Source organism: Choloepus didactylus, chromosome 8, assembly GCF_015220235.1.
Source record: "Choloepus didactylus isolate mChoDid1 chromosome 8, mChoDid1.pri, whole genome shotgun sequence".
Lineage (NCBI taxonomy): Eukaryota > Metazoa > Chordata > Mammalia > Pilosa > Megalonychidae > Choloepus > Choloepus didactylus.
The window spans coordinates 28,018,174-28,040,497 of NC_051314.1; the positions used below are offsets into that span (position 1 = coordinate 28,018,174).

The window sequence follows — 22,324 nt, forward strand, 5'->3', positions numbered from 1 at the left end:
GGCACATTTAATGACAACAAAATCAACTACATACAAAATCTGAACTCATGCATCATCATCACGTTTATCTCTTCAACATTAAACACTGATCTAAAACTGGCCTGTTTCTGGGATGGGAGGCACAAGCAGCACTCCCAGCCTCCATCTCATCCAGGATGCAACTAGAGACAGAGGCCAGGACATCCACTTTCCAGCAGAATTCTAGCTCTGAAGACACCAGAGTAACTTGAGAACTGGTAGAAATATTTTGGGTTACCTTTATTAACCTGATCAGCTCTGTGCAGAGCGTCTCTCCAACCCCTTCCAAATCCACAGGTCACAGAGGCTTAGCTCTGCCCACAAGAACCTTGGTTGGGATCAAAGATGCCACAGTGGTCTTAGATTGCACTGATGCCCAGTAAGTATTAGGTGCTCCATAAATGTTGGCTGAATGAGAATTAACGCAGACCAGAACCTGGTTATGTCATCAGGCCCAACCTTCTTCACCTTTGCTTTTTCCTCTCTAACAGCCCTCAGTTTAAATATATTGACTCAACTTTTCCTTGAAGTTGTATGACTAAAACGGTACCTGCTTTGACGTCTACTTCATTTATTTTTAAATTGTCTTAACATCCATTTTACTTCCTCTTTTTCCAAACCCTAATTCCCTCTTTTTCTATTAAATTCAACAGAGACGATTAGGATCTGTGAGGGATATGTACTGAATGTACCAGGCAAGGAAAAAGAAAACTGGGAAAAAATACTATATTAAACTAAAAACTATTTAATGCAAAAATAATACTGCATATATTTTCATCTTATAATACTTCAGAGGAGAATTAAACAACATTTTATGCATAACTCATTACTAGTTCATAGTACTATGAGATTTAAAACCACCCAAACTATAGTTTTCTTTGAATATTTATGCTTAAGGGTAAAACATTATCTTTTAGGGCAGAAAACATTCACTCTTAGCCATGAGAAAACATGGATGAGAGGGCAGACAAATATAATACAAAAAAGTTTCGTTTGTTCTCAATTGTCTTGATGCCTAACAAGTTTTCTTTCCTAAAAACAGTCTGGGTGGCAGTGAGGAGAGAATGGAAGAAGGAAGCATTCAGGAAAGATGTCATGGCTCCTAAAGTGAAAATATTCAGGAGAAGGGAGGCGGGTTACCTTGTTCAGAATACGTGTTGTTCAGTTCTCGAAACAAAGGAGCTATGATCATTGGGAGATACGGTTTTATCTTGTCTATTCCAAGATCCATTGCTATGGCTCCAAGGAATTTAAAGATGCATGTTCTCTGAAAGTACAGAGAGTTTTTCACCTGAAATGTTTTTCTTATACTTGCAATTATACAACTACTTAGTTAATTTTGAAAAACCAGGTTCAATATATTTTGGGACAAATATTGCTGCAGTTTTGTGTTAAAAAGGTAATGTTTTTACAGGCAGTTTTCCTTGGGAGGATCATGAATGCAAGTAAAATACTTTTCTAAAGTGCTCCTTAATCTCGGTTTATGAAAATAAAGCTACAATGGAGCTACGTTTAATGACAACTTTCGGTCATTCTCCACATCAATCGCACCTTTAATGGGTTTCGAGGCGAGTAAGCAGCTTCCAGCTTTGCCATCCGGGACAACCTTTGGATCAACCACAGCAGCGTGGCTGGCTTGCGCGGCTCTTCCTTTGCCTCTTCGTTCTCGTCTTTGTCAGAGTCCACCTTTTCATCCGGTTCCTCTTTGGCCACACCATCTCCTAAAGCTTCTTGTTCTTCCATGCCTCCTTCTGTCTCATCTTGCTTATCCTCAGAATCAGGTACCAGTAAATACAAAACTTTGGCAACAAACAACAAATTCTTAACAACCTTCAAAGAAAACAAAGGAGAGGATTAGGACTTTGACTTTGAAATATATATGGCTTGGTAAAGGAGAAGCTAAAATAGGTATTCTACAATGAGAAAATAAAAACAAACAATTGGGTATTACGTTACTAAATTGATGATACCCCAATTTCTTGATAATTCTCAAGTTCTTCCTTATAGTGTACCCAAACCCATCTCCAGGTAACTTTTATCCATTTGGCCCAGTCCTACTCTTTATGTAGCACAGAATAAAGTAAATAATTTCATTCCTGACCATCTGTTTATATTTTTAAACAGAGCTTTCATTCCCTCTCCATTAAATTCTTTCAACCATTCCTCATGAAAATAGTAAGAATTTCATTTATTGAGCACTGACTAGTTGCTTTATATACAGCGTATCAATTCAACCTTAAAATATCCCCATCAGGTACTACTGTCAGGAGAGAATACTGAGGCTCAGAGATATTAAACAAGTTACTCAAAGATAATGTGAGTGGTCAGCCAGGATTCAAAGGTCTTGAGAATTCAAGCTCAAGTCCTTAAAACTGAGATCCTTTCTCCCCATATCCTACCAGTTCAGTTACTTTGAAGAGCCCAGAGGATGGCTGCAGTGTTATAATAATGCACCTATCTACTACATCTCTAATCCTGTGACACCTGTGAAGTCTGAGGTTGGTATTTCACACCCATTAGGTGAAGGAAGAAACCAAATAGGTTTGGGGTTCCTTCACTGTCCTGGCTGCTCTGCCAGACACGCTAGCATTTGTCAACTGTAGTATTCAGAAACCCACACGCTGCCCCAGGGCTAGCCTGGCCAGCAAGGGTTGATGCCTAGATAATATGCCAAGATTATAATCTCTTTCGGCAAGCTTGGTCTTCATGAATGCAACCCCAAGTCTAGAGGCCTTTCTCCCCTTTGGCAAGCCACTTCACATTATTAAGTCACCCAAAGATTACAGTGAACTAGAATCTCTAATTCCTTTCCTCCTGGGTCAGTACTAGTAAATCCCTTCCCCATGCTGGGAGTTTGTATGATCTGTTAAGTCTAAGAGTAGAACATTTTATATTGTCTCTATTAAAATGGATACTGTGTGAGACTTGACCCACTGTCCAGCCTGGTGGGATTTCTGTGGCCCCACTTTGCCAACCACTGAAATCACTATCCATGCCTTTCCTGACCCTACCATATCATGAAGTATGTTATATCTTCATTTTAAAAACTGACGGAAATATCAGTATTTATGGCATGCCACTTGAGACCACTCTTTAGATAAAGGCACTCAACTGATTTTGAGTGTACCCATTATTTTATCTTCATTGCTCCATCTTGCCCATAATGACTCATGAGAGATGTGATCACAAGCCCTGCTCATAGCCAAATCCCATATCCACGATGGTTCATCATCTACTAGCTCAACTCGCTATCAAAAGCAGAAAAAATAAAAAGGAGCAGGAGACCAGTCATTCAAAAGTAATTTATTGTGATTGGGAAAGCTATATATATCACACTCCCCTTTGTCCAGTGTATAGATGGATGAGTAGAAAAATGGGGGCAAAAAAAAAAAGGCACCCAGTGTTCTTTTTTACTTTAATTGTTCTTTTTCACTTTAATTTTTATTCTTATTATTTTTGCATGTGTGGTAATGAAAATGTTCAAAAATTAATTTTGGTGATGAATGCACAACTATATAATGGTACTGTGAACAAATGAATGTATGCTTTGTATGTATGCATGGTATGTGAATATATCTCAATAAAAATGAATTTAAAAAAGTAATTTATATTTACTGTATATTTATAAGTTCCTTTTCTATATTTATGTTTTATTTATAGTTTTATTTTATAATATGAAAATACATAACAATTTTCATCTGCCTCCTGTTAAGCATAGACAATTCTCAGATCATGCTGTAACATGAGCATTATTTTTTGTGTTCTCTTTAACCTCCAAGGGTAAGGGAGGAAATAAATACAGTTTAACAGGAAAAAAAAAAATCATGCAATTGATCAACCAAACATGCTCTTGAGAGCATCAGTCACAACGTGGAGTAGCTCTGTTCGGGCTGAATGTGAAAAGGTTAACAGCCAGCCTCCCGCTCCATCATCTTTACCAGGAATTTACAAGGGAGCCAAGAGTAATCCCAACATGCGTAGATGCGTATACCTGAAAGTACATTTGACCGTATGTTTACAGTTCATCTAACTCCAAGCATTGAAGTAGGCTGAAGAAACCCTCAAACAAATATCAAAATATGAGCCTATCCCCACATTGTTGGTAGAATAGTTCCCTTCTATTATACTGGGAGGATTATAATTCTTACCTGCTCTCCCAGAGACTGATCCAAGAATTTGGAATGCAACTGATGGCAAGAGGCTAGAGAGATACTTCTCATCTGCAAAAAGAAAATGGACATTGCAGACACAACATAGGACATTTCTAATTGGTTTTTTAAACTCCAAAACACAAACCACAATACCCAATGAGATACTAGATTTTGCTCTGAATGACCACCTCTGTAGACATGGAGAGAGAAGGTTCATGACCAAAAACTGTGTAACTGGTTCCTTCTCCCCCTCTCCAGCATCTCACCCCAAAGAAAAGGGACACTTTCAAGTTTGGGGAGGAACAGATAATAATCCTCTAGATTATTAGCAGAGCACTTTGCAGTGTTCAATTTTTTTTCCTTTCTCTTTTCTTCCTTTCCATCTTCCCTTCTTTCAATATTTATGGAGTCCCCACGATGAGCCAGACATTGTGCCAAACCCTAGGAAATCAGAGAAGGATACAACATGACCCCTACCTAACATTTTCATGACTATGATGTCATTTACTGCTAGAGAGTATAAATATAATTTCCCAATATTGATAAAGAACTTTATACATATAAAGAGTAACATGCTAACAAGCAAACCAAAAGTCAGACTAGTCTGAGGGTCTAAAACGCATCTTTGAAGAGTCCTGGCCTTTAGGACGACCTCACTTGAGTTATTAAAACTCCTGCTGATTCACATGTTCAACAAGTTGCCGGTTGGAAGAGTTTCCACAGACGGCCAGCTCCAAGACGGTTATGTGAACCACAATGAACCCCCTCACATAGGTCATGAGGGAAGGAAAAGATTTTAGAGAAACCTTACCTTTTGGTCCAGATCACTTGTCAGAAACCTGACTGCTACAGGTTGCGAGAGTTTCTTTTTAGTCTTTTTGGCAGACCATTCTCCAACAAGCTCCTCTGGTTGGCAAGAGGCAAAGAGCAATCCAAAAATCTGGGCTGCAGTAAGCCACACCCAGCTGTGCGGATGTCTCAGGTGACAGTGCACATGGCCTAAGGGAACCAAAAGGCATTTCAGACATCCCACCGCGTTCCTGATTCTGTGGTGGTAAATTTGACTATATTTGGCATTTATTGAATACCTATTATATGCTTGGAGTTGGCAATAGAAACATAAACAAAACAGTCCTGCTTCGAAGAAGCTCACAAAGATCTAGGGGAGTGGTGGGCTGGGGAGACACTAGAAACAGCTAGAAAAGCAACACCTTATGTGGCAAATGACACAGAAGGGGTACGAGTAAACCGAAATAGAGGCTGAATTCCACAAGAACTAGTTTCAGATTCAGATTCAACTGTTAATAAGGTGGCATTAACAGTTACAGTCGCTAAATTAAGTGTTGTAAATACGAATAAGGATACACATTTGTTACTTCTAACTACTGAAAGTGGTGGCTCCAAGTAGCTGACTGGAAAGCCATCATTTAAGCGCCAGATCCAAGAATAAGTGTGTTGCATTACACCTCACAACAATTCAGGGGTGGAAAGGTCATTTCCATTTTACAGATAAGGAAACCAATGTTCCACAGAGGTTGAGTGACTTGACAAGCTGTGAAAGATACAGCCAGAACTGGGTCCCAGCTCAATCCGTCCTCAAAGCTCTCTTAAGCATAAGGCTATACCACCATTCTCGATATGTCAAATCTGGAAAGCAGAGTGGAAAAGCCTTATAACATGGGTACTGGAGAACAGGATTAAAATTCTGGATTAACCATGTTGTATCTGAGTTTTAGTCTATGCTGCTATGCTTTAAGAACATGATTTTACTTTTGCTATATATGAAACCTTTTAATAACCTAGCCATGTTTCAGCAGAGCCATACCAGAATAGGTCAAAGAGCAACAATTACATTATTTCTCACATAATTGGAAGTTCTGGTTCTTAAACTTGGGGGACTACTTCAAGCACTCATTCCAATGTCTATTTTCCACAGACTAATCAAAATTGAGTATGTTAAAAAAAAAAAAAAACTGGGATCTTACTTTTCATTTAAAAAGTAGTAAATAATAACTTAGATGTCCCATAGAAGTGAAATAGTTTAGTAAATTATGAGACATTTATATGACAGACTATTTATTATACAGCTATTTAAAAGGCTATCGACTAAGTTTGTTATAATACTGGAATATACTTAATTAGATATAAACAAACAATATAAAAGTTTATATGGAACTATGCAATTTCTTCAAAAAACCTATGCCTATTTAAAAAAAAGACGGGATGGAATTATATACCAAATTATCTTCAGGTAGGAAGTGGGACTTCGGAAAATTATTTTCCTCCCCCTTCCCCCCAATAATTATTTATTTTAAATGAAAGGTATCCCTTATGAAGTCATTACTTATGAAGTCAAAAATATAATTTTTTTTCCCAGAAAATTTCCATTGTAATCACTCTGAAAGGGCTCTTTAAATTTTTTTCTCACAGACATTATATACTTCCTTAAGAGTTCATATTCTTATTTCCCACTCCTAAATCTGTTTTCACTAATGTTATCATGACTAACATGTTTGTTATTAGATTTAAATGAAAAAGAAATACTTACTCCAGATTTTACTCAAAATCTCAGAGGGTTTGGTCAATTGAACAATATTACATTCCTTAATGAGCTTACTTATCAGTATAAGAAAACTGAACAGAAGGCGATCTGCAGCTTTTTCTTCAGTCTCTTCCATTATCTAAAAACGATACGGATGTAAATCAATTAAGACAAAACTTTGAAACCATTTGATGGACATTTTTACTCTGGTATGTAAATCTGCACTAGGGTTCTCAACCATGATACTACTGACACTTTGAACCAAATAATTCTTTGTTGTGGGGATGTACTGTGCACTGTAGGATGCTTAGCAGCATCCTTGGCTTCTACCCACTAGATGCCAGTGGCCTGTCCACTCCCCCAGTTCCCCAGTTGTGATTAACAAAAGTGTCTCCAGGCATTGCCACATGTCCCCTGGGGGACAAAATCACTCCAGGGTGGGAACCACTGATCTTCATACACTATGAAAGTTAATTTACTTTAACCCTATTTTCAAAAGAAGCTCCAACTGCACTGAATTCTTGCTTTTATTAATAAAGAAAATTTTTTTGAATGCAAAGAATATTTAATCTATTAACTACACCACCTCACATAAAACTGTAAAAGTTAGCAAAAGTTTATTTCATTGCAAATTACTCACATCTTGAAAATTCTCGGGATTGATTTCTCTTTCAATGATAGGAAAAAGAGTTCCAAGTCTCTTCTGAAAAGCAACTCCTTCACTTTCCACAAATAAGCCACAGATCAGGGCAGCCAGTTGTCTATTCAAGCTCTACCAAAAAGAAACCACCACAAGAAAATACCACAATTGAACATATCCTGGGAGAGGAGACTGTTAACAAAATTGTAAAATGAAGGTGAGAATTACTATTCTCAACATTCGGGGACAACAAAAATATTTCTTTAGGAGGATGCTAGAAATCAATAAAATAAGGAGGCTTTAGGGCAGACATGAAAAATGTGGAGAAATCTTCATACCCAAGAATAACATTTAAACAAAAAAAAGTGGCATTCATTATTATCCACGGAGCACTTTAATAAATTTTTTTCTATTTAAAAAATACAAAACAAAAAACCAGAAAAAGTTTTATTTTCTCCCCTCAATTAAGTGGGCATACAACAAGTTAGTCACTAATATAGGAAATGTGTTGTTTATATTCCATAAAGATGAGCCAGAGATGATGATGGCAGAGTGAGCAAGTAGATACTATGACTGATAAATATCATATTCAAGGAATTAGACAAGCAAAATTGGAAACAAAGGTATTCATCAATAGGGGGGTGGTAGAGTAAATCATGATAAATCCATGCAGTAGAATACTTGTCAAACAATACTGTGGTAGGAATATGGGTGATTTTTATGTTGCTTTCTATAGCTTCTTATATTTTCTGAAATTTTACTATAAGAATATATTATCTGTACAATCAGATAAAAATGATAAATCTATTTCCACTTTGGGTAAAAATGAATTCAACAAATGAAATAAGCTTCAGTGGCAGAGAGAATCCAAAAGGAGCCGAGAGGTCACTCTGGTGGGCACTCTTATGCACACTTTAGACAACTCTTTTTAGGTTCTAAAGAATTGGGGTAGCTGGTGGTGGATACCTGTAACTATCAAACTACAACCCAGAACCCATGAATCTCGAAGACAGTTGTATAAAAATGTAGCTTATGAGGGGTGACAATGGGATTGGGAAAGCCATAAGGACCACACTTCACTTTGTCTAGTTTATGGATGGATGAGTAGAAAAATAGGGGAAGGAAACAAACAGACAAAGGTACCCAGTGTTCTTTTTTACTTCAATTGCTCCTTTTCACTCTAATTATTATTCTTGTTATTCTTGTGTGTGTGCTAATGAAGGTGTCAGGGATTGATTTGGGTGATGAATGTACAACTATGTAATGGTACTGTGAACAATCGAAAGTACGATTTGTTTTGTATGACTGCGTGGTATATGAATATATCTCAATAAAATGAAGATTAAAAAAAGAAAAAAAAAAAAGACATAATGCTGAGCAAAATAAGCCAGGCACAAAAAGAGAGATATTGTATGTTACCACTAATGTGAATTCTGTGAAAAATGTACAATGTTTTATACTGTAGAATGTAGGGGACCTAGAGATACCAATTAGTGGAGGGGGAATGATAATCTAATAAGAACAGATAAACTATGGAGGGTAATCTCAATGTTATGGGAATGCTCAGGAATGATTATGGTTTGTAAACTTTCTTGGATATAGTAAGATCATGTTGGAAGCAATAGAGTTATTTTAGGTTTTTTTTTCTCTTATTCCTTTGTTTTCTTAGGGGTTGTTAATTTTCTTGGGGTATGGTAGGAACATGTTGGAAGCAATGTAGTTATTTTAGATTATTTGTTTTTCTTACTCCTCTGTTTGGACAGGGTTTATTAATTTTCTTGGGGTATGGTAGGAACATATTGGAAGCAAAGTAGTTATTTTAGGTTATTTGTTTTCCTTAATCCATTGCTTTGCTTTAAATGTTGTGGGGTTTTTTGGTTGTTGTTTGCCTGTTTGTTTTTAATTTTTTGATAAACAAAGTTAAAAAATTGAAAAAAATCAGTAGAAAAATGGGAGTAAAAACTAAATGACAAATAGGCTGGGATGGGGGATGGTTTGGGTATTCTCTTTTCACTTTTATTTTTTATTCTTATTCTGATTCTTTCTGATGTAAGGAAAATGTTCAGAAATAGATTGTGGTGATGAACGCATAACTATATGATCATACTGTGAACAGTTGATTGTATACCATGGATGACTGTATGGTTTGTGAATATATTTCAATAAAACTGAATTAAAAAAAAAAATGAATTCAACAATGTATAATATGTATTCATTAAATTATAAACACCAGCTAAGAGCTGTCACTGAAATATGACCTTTTTTGCTCCAAACCAGGTGATGACCATATCAAACAGCCAATCTTTTTTCTCAAGGTTGATTTTACTGAGCAAGGATTTGATTGTCAGGGATGCCATCTTTTTGCACACAGCAGAGTCATCATTCACCATCATTAGACAAAGAGGAATAAAGAACATTCCGCAGTTCTCATGGAGCAGTCCCTAAGAGGAAAGAGGACTTTATGAGCACACTAAGATTGGGATTCTCACAGATGCACTAACAAGAAAGGACCACAGGGTTTCAGTGCTTAGGGGGAAACACATGTGAAGAGCTTGTTTTTGTGCCTCAAAATACCTGAGGGAATGTTTCAAAGAGATATGCTATCATTTCCAAGGTGGACTCTCTCCCAGTCTCGTGTTCATAACTAGGGCAAGAACATCAGATGGACTTGTTAGTATCTTTTAAAGTTACCAATAATTTCAAAAAAAAAAAAAAAAAATCTTATATTAAGCTGTCAATCTATTTCTTAAAAAAAGGAAAGCACCCTAGTTTTCAGTTTTAATGCTTTACGTATCTATCAACTATTGCGCAGTTATAAATGTAAAATTGTTAGTTTTTTTTTTTTTTTTGACTTTTTATGGTTTTATTTCACACAAATACAACTTGCACACCAGCTGTCTATTCATTTTCTTCGCTGCGCAGTCGGGCATTGGGGTTGGTGACTCTGATGGCCAGCTGGGCTGCTCGTTCCACGATGGCTTTGCGGTTCTTGGAAGAAACATTGTGAGCAATCTCAGCACAGTAAGATTTGTTGCACATCAGCAGCACTTCCAGCTCCTTGACATTGTGGACCAGGAACTTGCGGAAGCCACTGGGTAGCATGTGCTTCGTTTTCTTGTTGCTCCCATAACCAATGTTGGGCATCAAGATCTGGCCCTTGAATCTTCTCCGCACCCTGTTGTCAATGCCTCGGGGTTTCCTCCAGTTACGCTTAATTTTGACGTATCGGTCTGACTGGTGCCGGATAAACTTCTTGGTCCTCTTTTTGACGATCTTGGGCTTTACGAGGGGTCTGAGGGCAGCCATGATGCCGGGTAGGAGATGGCTGCCACCTCCGTGGGCAGCGCCGAGGAAGAGCAAAATTGTTAGTTTTTAACATTCCACTAGCTAATGATAATTAATAGTCTAAACTATTATAATAGCATAAAGTTAATAGTACAAAGTTTATAAGACTGGATTGAAACTTAGAGAACTGCCATATAAAGCCAAGCAAAAGATTCGATCATCAAGCTAACAATTTATACAACAGCATCACCAGAGGATATACCATTATTTTTAGGCTCTGTCCTTTTCAAGACAGCATGCCATATTAAAAGGAAAGAAGAAATGATCCCTTTGACCTTGTGTAGCTTACTTCAGTTGAGCGAGCATGAATTCCAAGTTTGGTCTCAATTTGTCACCAAGGGGATAGTCAAGAACATATTTCAGAAAAACCTAGGAACAAAAGTTACATAGATGGTTATTTAGATCTCACACTCCAGGGTTTGTTTCTAGACTGCTTTCTGGGACACACTGGTAGGTTACCCAGACCTTTCAAGAGGGTGAGTGGCTTTCCAACCAAGTCAGGCTACGTCTGCTTATTAAATTAACAAGCATGCCTCTTCTTTCTTTCCCACCTCACTTATCCAAGTCCTGCCCTACATGCCTGACTAAGAGTCAAGTCCTGGCTCTCCACTGGCATGGTTGTGCAGGGCTCCCAATCTAGGCTTCCATATTGGAAGCTGATCTCTCTGATAGGCAGTATGTGGTGGTGGACTGAGAATAGACTGGTTCAACCCCATTTCTTCTCCCAAATAATAATATTAATAATAATAATGGTGACAATAATACTGGTAATAATATAACAATATAGTAAAAATACTAATGCATTTACTGACTACCTTCTATGTGCTGGGCACTGTGCTAAGTTTCTTGGTTAATCCTTGTCACTCCAGCAAGAAGCAGGTGTTATGACAGGAAGAGGGTACCATGAGTACAGAGAGGTAAGTAACTTGTTCGAGTGACAACGCCAGAGTTCCACGCCTAGTCTACCTGTGCCCAAAGGCTGTGCTTTCAAACCACAATACTATCCAGCCTCTAACTTTATTAATAAACCGTAAGAATAAGGTACATCATTAAACTTTTCAAGGCCTGCTTTTACAGTGGTCATAATAAATAGAGGGATACTATTTCTTTTAACGGGTAGTTGTAAGAAGAGATCATGTATGTGAGGTGTTGGACATACCGCTAGTGCTTAATAAAAGACAGTCAACCCTCCTTCTTAGTTAAGCGAATTTTCTGCAGATTTCATGTTTTTGCCCCTTTCCACTCTGGCCTCTTCAGCAGCCTATGAGCCTTCAACCCCAGGTTTGTATTTCCGATTCAGACTGTCCTACCCTGGGTATGAAATGCGCTCATAAGATCAGAGATATACAAATATATAAGCACAAATCTGATTATGTCACTCTCCTGTTTATTGATTTCCACAGCATTGTGCCATTCTTAGAAAAAGCCCTAAATCTTTAACAAGACCACAAGGTCCTGCTTGAGCTGCCTTCCCTTCTTACCTCGCTCACCTTCATTTAGCTCCTTGAACAAGCTAAGCTCTTAACCCACTCCAAGGCTTACCTGCCTCAGGGATTTGCTGCTCCCCTTACCTGGAGGTCTAAATCTTAGTCTTCCTTCAAATCTTGCTTAAAAGTCTGTCCTGAGGAAAGTCTTTCCTGACCCCCTCACACTAAGTTGGGTCCCAAGGCTATCACATGCTCCTGCTGCACATTACCAATTCTAAGATGCAGTTTTCCAAATTTCAACATATCTGAATCAGTGCAATCAGTATGCATCTTATAATTGATGGTATCTTATCTTGTGTCATGGTGTTTTCTTTCTTCGAGGTATATAAAATAATGATGCCTTACAACTAGTGAAACAAGATAATACTTTTTTCTCATGGCACTTACAATGACTGTAATTCAATAGCTATTTGTGGAATTTAGGGGACCAATGGATGGAAACCTTTGCACAGGATATCAGGCTGTGGAAGGAAAACGTACTTCTTCTTCCCTTCTGAAACATGCCATCTGCAATGACTCCATGCAATCGATATTCCTTGTTAGCTGAAAGATACCCATAAGACAAAGCAGAGGCCCCTCTCAAACTTGGTATGTAAATGGGTTCTTGAGCCTCAGAATAAAGCAACAAGATGAAACAAGCTAGTCTACAGTATTCAGTTAATGTTGACATCTCTCTGCCTACAAACAAAACAAATAAGGCAAGGCACAACCCTTGCTATGGTAATCAGCTCTCTCTACAAACCTGTCTGCACTGGACTCTGACAGGTTCACTTTGTGCAGAAATTGCCAACTTGGATACTTTCCGCATGACATCATCTATTTCTGGGACCAACAATTTTCTTGATAAAATGGCCTAAAATATAAAAGGAAAACACAGACTCATTTCATGTGGTTACTGCAGATGGACATAAGAGGACTGGATGTTAAAGTAGTCTTCAAACACAATTAGTGTCATCAAAAGAAAAAGAACGATGCCCAATATGATAAATGCAGACAGAGTGATTTGTATAGAATTCCCCAAAAATGTTAAAATAGAACTCACATTCAAACATTTTAATAAGTAGATATGTTAGCTTCTAATTAACCCACCCAAATCAAAACAATCTTTATCAATTACTTATTTTCAGAAGTCTATATCTAAGTCAATTATGTTGCACATTATTTCAAATATCTGATGTGAAGTTCATAAACTGGTAAAAACCAACATTTAGGTGACACCATACCTTCAAAAGACCAAATGCAGTTGCTTGTCTTGAGTTATCATAAATGTCCTCCTCCGCATATGCCAGAAGGACTTGAAGCTGTTTTTTGGTTATCTGATAAGACTTCACTTTCTTCACAAGGATGGTCACACACTGCAAGTTACAACTGTGAGGTTAACAGCCAGCACATCCCACAAATCAGGACTCACTGAACTGATAAGGACCTAATACAGCACCAGTGCTGGTTTTCATATAGGAAACCCACTCTCTGGCCTTAGCAAATTAATCTGGAACAATTTTTGACCAAGACCACAAAGGACGAAACAAAAACTAAATTTGATGCTGACCAAAATCCTAGACTCAGCTTGAAATCCTGGTCCCAGCTTTCTCTAGGTGTAAGTGAAAACACCTCACCTTGAAACAATTTACCACCAGGTGGAAGTTCTGGCCCTTGGCAGCCCCGAGTTTTGCATAGTCCTTCAGCAAAAGGAAGAGGTGTCTTGTCAGTTGCTCCGCTTTTGTTTCTATGGAAGGCAGGGGGAACCTCAAGACCCAGATCAGGCATTGTAAAGCACCTGTGATCACCTGGAGGGGAAAAAAAAAAATCACTTTATGAACGAAGCTAACTGGGCCGACGGAATAAAATGCTCTGTCCAGCCCATTCTATAAAAACTGTGCTAGTGTTAAGAAGATAAGGAAGTTTTCTATCCCCTGCAGTAGAACATACTGCTTATTCACAGCAAGGGATGATATATCACAAGCAAATAAGAAAGGGTGTTCATTTATCATATTCTTACACTATATGGGTAAATAATTGGATGGGTTTATTGACTTCAGGAATTCCTTTTGGAAAAGTACATCATAAATGATTTGTATTAAAAAACGACTTCTGCTTTAACCCATTCTCACTAAGTTTGAATTACGTATACAAAGCACTCTACTGGGTATCTGAAAAAAAAGATAAAAAGGATACCATTCCTGCACACAAGAAGTCCATAACTGCTCAGAAATTAAGAATGGGAACAATTAACTATAATTTAATATCTGAAGTGCTGTAAAGGCGATGATAAAAAATGGTGGGGCTCTGTGATTACACAGAAAATCACTGAACCGCTGAGGCAAACTTGAGAGATGACCAAGATCAGCTGGTGTACCAGTAAGCTCTACCTAACACAGCCCCTACTGCTCCAGCTGCTGGGATGTCCTCCTGAGGCTGGATTGGATGAAGACAGAAGAAAGAGCTTGGGCTTTGGAGTCAGAAACACCTAGGCTCAATTTCCAGCCCTGCAACTTACTATCTGTAAGCTATTACTGTATATCTCTGAGATGTTACTTAACAGCCCAGCACCTTCATCTGTAAAACAGGCACTAGGAGGAAACGGGAGGTCTGTGGGCTTTGGAGTCTGACAGATTTGGGTCTGAGATGTTACTTAACAGCCCAGCACCTTCATCTGTAAAACAGGCACTAGGAGGAAACGGGAGGTCTGTGGGCTTTGGAGTCTGACAGATTTGGGTTCAAATCCTGGATCTTATCAGCTCCGTGATCTTTAGCAAGCCACCTAGCTTCAGCCCTAGTTTTCACATATGTATAATAGAAACAGTAATAACATATGTCGCATGGGTTGTTGTGAGGAGTAGAGACAGTGTCTTTAAGATTCATAGCACTGAGCAGCAGTAGTGATGATGATAATGCTGGCTTTAGGGACACCATTCACCCTCGTGAATTTGTTGTGAGGATCAAATGAAATAATTAATGTACCTGGAAGGGCTATCCAATCAGATGGGAATATTAGCTGGGGAAGAAATTTAATGCAGGGAATAGTGATGGTTCATGCTGCCAGAAATCCCTCTAAAAACTTAATCATCATGTGAAGTACAAGCCTAGAAAGAAAATCAAGGTATTTTGCATGACACAGCTCTTGTGGAGGAAAGGATGCTCCAACAGACTGCAAACCAATGCTCACCTTCACATCCATGGAACCCAGGCAGTCTATGAGAAGGGACACAAAAGGATCCAGCATTTCCAAAACATGTTCACTTGAAGACTTGATCTTGGAATTCTTTAGACTCAGATACAGCAGCTGTGAGATTTTAAGAAGATACTTCACATCAGTTGCCTACAGACCAAATGAGTTGGGTAAATGTGAAATGATTTTAAAAAACAAATGTGAAATGTTAAGATGTTTCTCTTTGGAAAGACTAAATTTTTTTTTAAAAATGGGAAACTGCCTAGAGATTTTCAGTAAGTCACCAAGGTGGGAGCTCACTGCGCAGCTGAGCTACTAAGTTCATTTACCAAATGGTTCCTCAGTGTCCACTGGGGCTCCACGCACTGGCTCAGCACTCAGGACGTGGCAACGACCAAGACAGACATGGCCCCTGTCCTGCTGGATCTTAGGCAGAGATCATTAACTCATGATAAATGACAGAAAGGAGAAATGCAGGGTGATGTGAGAGATCTGTGGGGACTGGGCAGAAGGAAGGGCAAATGGAAAGGTCCTGGGGTAGGAAGAGGAAAAGGTGTGTTGACCCTTGTATCCCTCCACTCTTAATCAACTGAAAGGAAGCCAGGGTGGCTAGAATCCATGATGGAACGTTAAAATACGAGGCCAAGACCTTGCAGGCCAAATGGAAGACTGGGCTCTCTCCTAGGAAAAATAGAAGCCAATGAAGGGTTTTAAGAAGGGAATACAATGATTATATGTGTGTTCTTAAAAGCTCATTACCTTTGAAAAAAAATTGAAAGTAGTTCAGAGGTGCTCACTGGCAAAGCAACAGTTGTGAGAGTGAGATTAAGTTTAGCTTTCACACAGGGTAGGTGTGCCTGGTGGGGTGGGGCAGTTCAGGCATTGGCAGAAGGTTAAAAAGCCAAACTGTAGTCGATGGTTGGTCCCCATTTATCCGCCCACTATCATTGCAAGGTAGAGACTCGGGGATAGAGGTTCCTAAAAAAATAGCTTCATAGCTTGTTACCAAACTTGCCCAGACTGGCTCTGCAATTAAAGAACAAAGGAAAGAGGCCTGGGCATAACCATTACAGTCAGGGGTGGAGGCTTGTTCCAACCCTTTCAAATGTTTCAAGTTCATGCAGGAGACTTGTTTTGAATGTTTCTAATTTGGGTGGGCTGCATTTTTTAAATTTGTGCAGGCCAGTTAGGCTTGTCAAATAGAATGTAACCTCTGAAGTATCCAGCCACTGGAGAAACAGGGGAGGGAGTTGCGAGTTAGGCGTAGGGAATAAATACTGCTGGGTCTATTGTTCTGGGTGCCAACCCCCCCACATTTTTGTTGGGTGCCCGTTCTTGCAAGATTGTGAAACAATTCTTTTCTTCTCCACAATTGGGTGAGTGTTTATTCCTTTTAGGAATAGTGCTTGTTTCTCACACAGTGAAACCATAATAAACATCAGGTCTGAATCATTAATTCTGGGATGGATACATCATCAGAATAAGTACTGGATGAGAAAAATAACAAATGGGCCAATGTACATTTGAAAAATGTTAAGACAATTTCCAATGGAATTGGATAAGACATTTCCAATGGAAATAAGCAATACTGAAATTCACAAGAGGATTAAAAAGTATGGAGTTGCTGTAGGCAGCAAATCTCATTTTAAGCTTAATTCTTACCTGAAGCCCAGACTCAATAAATATGTGCATGTTAGTTTTCCTGCTCACAACAGCTTTCTGCCTGCCTCGAACTGGAGTTGGGGGAAGCAGAAGACAGCTCTGGGGTGGTAGACGAGGATCCGGTGCAGGGGCTGCTGGACTTCTGTCAAACACAGGAATGAAAAAGAGGGGGAAAAAAACTGCTGCATACCAAGGAGGAACTGTGGCCCTCTGTGGTGATGAGGGTCCAGCACTAATTAATGCATCACTGGCATCTGTTCCCCTCATTTATCAGATTGGTGATCAGGGTTATTAGGACAATCCCCAGAAACAGAAGTCAGGGTGATAAACACATACTTAATTTAAGAAAAACAGCAAGGGGATACTCCCATTGTTTGATTTCTGAAAACAAATGCCAAGGAGTCTCTTTCAGAACACAGAAGCAAAATACAAAGGAAGGTTATTAATAGGTAAAGGATTTTTAAATATTTGAAGGTCCAAAACTCTGATAAGAACAAGAGGTATTTATTTTAAATCTCTCCTAACTTTGATTCAGTCAATATTTAAAACATGATATTGAGAAATGCCCAACAGTTGACTGTTAAGATAGCTACCTCATTCTTTGGAAAAATAATCTCATATTAAGATATATCACTTGGAAAGACCTCAGCCAAACACAAAACCACAGAGGACTACGATCTTATAACTCTGATGAATATAATTTTTTTTTATTAAAGCAATTAACCCACTTAAGAGTATACAAGAACGGAATGGCCTATCACGAGCAAGCCCCAAAAGGCAAACCCCTTCCTCCCCAAACTTACTTTTCTTTTTCTGTTAACAGAGGTAGATTTTCACTGACCAAACCATAACTGAGCAATAGAATGGATTCTGCTGTCATTTCCTGATTTACAATTAATCCTGCTATAATTCGGCGTAAGGTTTCATGAACTTTCCGGGCCAGTTTTAAACTTGTGGTATTTTGTAAGATCTAAAGGCAAACACAAATGTCATGCTGAGGTAACACAGAACTGCATTTGGATTTGTTGTAATGGCAGTTTTCTTTTATATAACTGCTCTGTAATGTATGGCTGTTTTTTCTAATGAAAAAACAAGTAAATTCTCATTTAATTTCAAACATGTAAAGTAAAAGTTACCCACAACCTCAACTCCAGAGATAACCTCTGTCAGGAGTTTATGTACCTCCTGATTTCTTACATTCCCTCTGTGCTCCCTGTGTTGGTGAGACCTCAGAGCACACGTCCCAAGAGATGATGTGCTCAGAGACTTCTAAGAAGACAACCCTTCAAGTGCATAAAAGTGGGTAATTTATAGGCAAGCACATGTACTCAGAATCAACCACACATATAATCACTCATGGGAAACTATGCTAATGAGTGCTGCAATGGCCAAGCCTGGGGGGGTCAATATTAGTGGGTCAAATCAGAGGAACTTGATGGGAACCCAGGATATTTGACCTCAGCAAAACACTCAATACATCATAGCCATTACCTTACACTGGACATAGTATTAATAATTTTCATTACGTTGGAGGGACTTTTATATAGTGTATATACAAAATATACGTGCTCTGTTGACTTTTTTTAAAAAATAAAACTTCTCATTTTAAATAATTTCAAACTCACAGGAGAGTTGCAAAAATAATACAAACCCTACAGAGAACTCCAACATACCTACCCTCCCCCTGATATCCAGGATCCACAAAGTTCTCTATTGACTTTTTCTGCCCTTAAAATATACCTAATGTCCTCAAATTGGGCTCAGTTAAGACTAAATGCATTCTAGCAGCAATTATGGAGTTAACTAACACTAAAACATTTGGAATTATAGTAATTCATATCATTAGATACTGATTTTTGGTGCTAGTTTTTTTTACACAAAACTGTAATAACGTGAATTAGTAATATTTATTGAATTTTTACCCCTACAATAAGCACAGAGAATAATACAAAGGTGGGTAAATTACAGTTCTTGCACCCTAGGTAGAAGGCAGAATGAAAGATGGGAAAGAATGAAAACTGAGAGCTTTGGATCAGAAAGACGTGGAACTAAATCTGGGCTTTCCTCCTTAACCATGTTCTCTCCACTTTTCTGAGCCTGAATTTTTCTTATATGGAAAATGGAAATACTATTGATCTCATAGGGTGGTTGTGAACATTAGGATAATGTAGCACAGTGCTTAGAACACATGATATATGTCCAATTCATGTCAGTTCTCTTCCTCTTGGCAATCTGGGAGTGGTGGTCTGACACCAAAGGCTGTGTTCTATGTTCTCAGCTGCTGACTTGACTTAGCTGTGAAATTCACCTGCATTTCAACTGTCATTGCCTCTCCTTTTGCATTCCATGGCTTATACCATGGACCATAACCCTTGGTTTGGTCAACCAACTCAGGGCTGTCATCTAGTGGCCATACAGTACTAGTGCCCTCAGCACTTAAGGAACTCTGCGGATCAAACCAGGGTTAAGGCTTGCCCCGCAAGACTCTTTTCAGGAATGCACGATATTATAAACCTTAGGATTGCCTGTTTTGCAATTATGTCCTTACCTCTTTTAATGGAAGGATAAGTTTTGTAACCTGATCTTTTCCTACAAACTTGCCCAGGATTTCATAAGAATCATAACTCTTGCTTCTTCGTGCCTCCATGATTTTGGAGAGGATCTGCTTTACTTCTTTCTCCTCAGCAATGGCACCAAATAACTCATGGTTAAAAATCTTTGAAAGAAAAAGGCCAAATGGCAATTATGTACACTAACAAAATATGCTAATATAAGCAGTTTTCAAAAAAAAATCATTGGTATGTACAAATCAAAGGAAAGCTAGTTGGACTAGATGGAAATTAGCTGGTAAGAATTTCTATTAGATTTTACTTGTTTTTAGTTTAGTTTGGGGAGCAATATCTAAAAAATAAACAAATACAGAAACACCTTGAAGATTATACAAATGGGAAGCAAAAGAAAAATCTGCATACATTTATATATATAATTTTATAACTATACAGACAGGTACTTCTTTTTGGAAACACTAAAAGGTAACTTAATTTCCCTGTAAGAATTCCTAATGATACTTGCAACATAATTATTGAAATTAATGTAAATAATTAAATTTAGATTCAAAATGCTAGTGTCTATATTTCTTATAAATGAACAAAAGAGTGTGTGTCAAATGTAGTCTCTTCATAACCCTACCCACAATTCATTATATTATCCAATTTTAAAAGTTGATTATTAACTTTTCACTACTTTAAGGCAAGCTCTGATGAACACACTTTTATTTAAACCTCAGACCATATCATCAATTACACCTTTAAAATAGATTCTTAGAAGTGGCTGAAAGTTATTGCTCATTTCAAAAGCTCTTGGTACATAATGCCAATTTTCTTTCACGAAACATCATACCATCTTATGATCTGCTAGCAACTGAGTACCTTTCTCAATTCACTTGTCTTAGCTTTTTATAAACCTCTACTAATCTAAGAGATGAAATAGTACATTACTTTATTTTCATATTATAGGATATTACTGTGTATCTTTTGTCCATATTAAAAAAAAAACTGGAATTTTTTTCACTAAACCTTACCTCAATCATTATGTCTAAACAAGAGTCCAAATCCCCAACATGTAGCTTGTTGGTGAGGCCATGCAGCAACATATAAACAGTGAAAGTTAGCACGTGGACCTACAATGAAATGCACGTAAGAATATGAATGGTCAAGAACAACATATTCGAAAAACAGAATGAGTCAAGAAGTACTGCAAAGAGATCACTCACAGTTTATATATGTTATTACTGCAGAGAGAGGTTTTCACAAATGACATATACTTATATCATTTAAAATCCTTTAACCAAATGATCACTTTGTACCAAAGATGCTCAGAAACACCTTACTATGCTTAGGACCCATTACTGTAATTAAATCAGGCCAGTGATTCATAAAGGAAAGCGTAAGAATCTTCAACATTTTTAAACCAACCTGAGAATTAAGTAGCTTGACAACAACTGATACGTAAAGTGTTATGAAGGAAATGAATACGATTTTGCCCCTCAGTAGTAACAATGGCTGACATTTACTGAGGGCTTACTCTAGATAGGTACCGTGTTAACAGTTTTACATTACTAACATTTAATCCTCACCTACCCTACCTATGATGTAGGTGCTATGTTAACAGCATTTTGCAGAGGAGAAAGTGGAGGCATAGAATGCTCAAGTAAATTGCCCAAGGTTGCGTAGGTAGGAAGTGGTGGAGTCAGGATTTAAAACCAGACAGCCTGGTGCCTGAGTTCCAGCTCTTCACCTCTATGCTATACTGTCTCTCAACCTTTCTGCATTCTTTATACTGCTCCCACTGCTATAAAATTATCAAGGTAAACATCAGCTAATGATCATAGGTTAAGACAACACACAGAACGAATTTTAAAGACATAGTTTCATATGTCAAGCTTTTTTTTTTTGCTTTTTAAGTACTTTTATCTATTTAAAATGTTTCCTGTGTGGTTTTATATAACTTTAAAAAAATCTTTTTTTTGGAGGGTGAAGAGGGAAAACCAAAGAGTACATTTTGGTTATGTCTACATTATTAATACTAAAACCCAAACTGATTGTTCTCTCGTTCCTATTTCAATGATTTTAACAAATATTGGGGTGGACTTGAAGAACAGATGGTTAAAGGGAAAAGGGCTACTCATTTAAGTACTAAAGATACTCCATTAATATGTGTGGAATAAATCCTGAAGGACAGAGATACACTACATTAATTCTTGTGTGTCCAGTGCCCACCACAACACCCGACACAAAGTAGTTGTGTAATAAATTTAAGTGATTGACTTCTTGACCAAAAGGGGGATGTGAAAGGAAATGAAATAAGCTTCAGTGGCAGAGAGATTCCAAAAGGAGCCGAGAGGTCACTCTGGTGGGCACTCTTATGCACACTTTAGACAACCCTTTTTAGGTTCTAAAGAATTGGGGTAGCTGGTGGTGGATACCTGAAACTATCAAACTACAACCCAGAACCCATGAATCTCGAAGACAGTTGTATAAAGATGTAGCTTATGAGGGGTGACAATGGGATTGGGAAAGCCATAAGGACCACACTCCACTTTGTCTAGTTTATGGATGGATGAGTAGAAAAATAGGGGAAGGAAACAAACAGACAAAGGTACCCAGTGTTCTTTTTTACTTCAATTGCTCTTTTTCACTCTAATTATTATTCTTGTTATTTTTGTGTGTGTGCTAATGAAGGTGTCAGGGATTGATTTAGGTGATGAATGTACCACTATGTAATGGTACTGTAAACAATCGAAAGTACGAT

The 22,324-nt window shown here is 38.0% G+C and overlaps 2 protein-coding genes across 3 annotated transcripts in view; both read right to left on the bottom strand.

The window, feature by feature from the left end:
* The window catches only part of UTP20 (UTP20 small subunit processome component), a 116,845-nt gene that overhangs the window by 1,142 nt on the left and 93,379 nt on the right, over positions 1 to 22,324 (bottom strand). For both annotated transcript variants that reach the window (XM_037846286.1, XM_037846285.1), the window contains exons 44-60: positions 20,595 to 20,693; positions 19,563 to 19,730; positions 17,818 to 17,984; positions 17,015 to 17,156; positions 15,350 to 15,466; positions 13,800 to 13,970; positions 13,407 to 13,538; positions 12,926 to 13,036; positions 10,986 to 11,065; positions 9,926 to 9,995; positions 9,610 to 9,792; positions 7,352 to 7,483; positions 6,718 to 6,850; positions 4,981 to 5,168; positions 4,167 to 4,238; positions 1,570 to 1,848; positions 1,159 to 1,285 (exon numbers count right to left, since the gene is read on the bottom strand). In XM_037846286.1, the coding sequence (XP_037702214.1) occupies positions 1,159 to 1,285; positions 1,570 to 1,848; positions 4,167 to 4,238; positions 4,981 to 5,168; positions 6,718 to 6,850; positions 7,352 to 7,483; positions 9,610 to 9,792; positions 9,926 to 9,995; positions 10,986 to 11,065; positions 12,926 to 13,036; positions 13,407 to 13,538; positions 13,800 to 13,970; positions 15,350 to 15,466; positions 17,015 to 17,156; positions 17,818 to 17,984; positions 19,563 to 19,730; positions 20,595 to 20,693 (2,371 nt within the window). The remainder of the gene's footprint in view (positions 1 to 1,158; positions 1,286 to 1,569; positions 1,849 to 4,166; positions 4,239 to 4,980; positions 5,169 to 6,717; positions 6,851 to 7,351; positions 7,484 to 9,609; positions 9,793 to 9,925; positions 9,996 to 10,985; positions 11,066 to 12,925; positions 13,037 to 13,406; positions 13,539 to 13,799; positions 13,971 to 15,349; positions 15,467 to 17,014; positions 17,157 to 17,817; positions 17,985 to 19,562; positions 19,731 to 20,594; positions 20,694 to 22,324) is intronic.
* Positions 10,167 to 10,716, bottom strand: LOC119541926 (60S ribosomal protein L32). The gene has a single exon (XM_037846287.1). The coding sequence runs from the start codon at positions 10,655 to 10,657 to the stop codon at positions 10,250 to 10,252; it is 408 nt and encodes a 135-aa protein (XP_037702215.1). The 5' UTR covers positions 10,658 to 10,716; the 3' UTR covers positions 10,167 to 10,249.

What these genes read in the sequence shown, in the direction of transcription:
- LOC119541926 (XM_037846287.1), bottom strand. Translation starts at nt 10,657, where the DNA reads ATGGCTGCCCTCAGACCCCTCGTAAAGCCCAAGATCGTCAAAAAGAGG.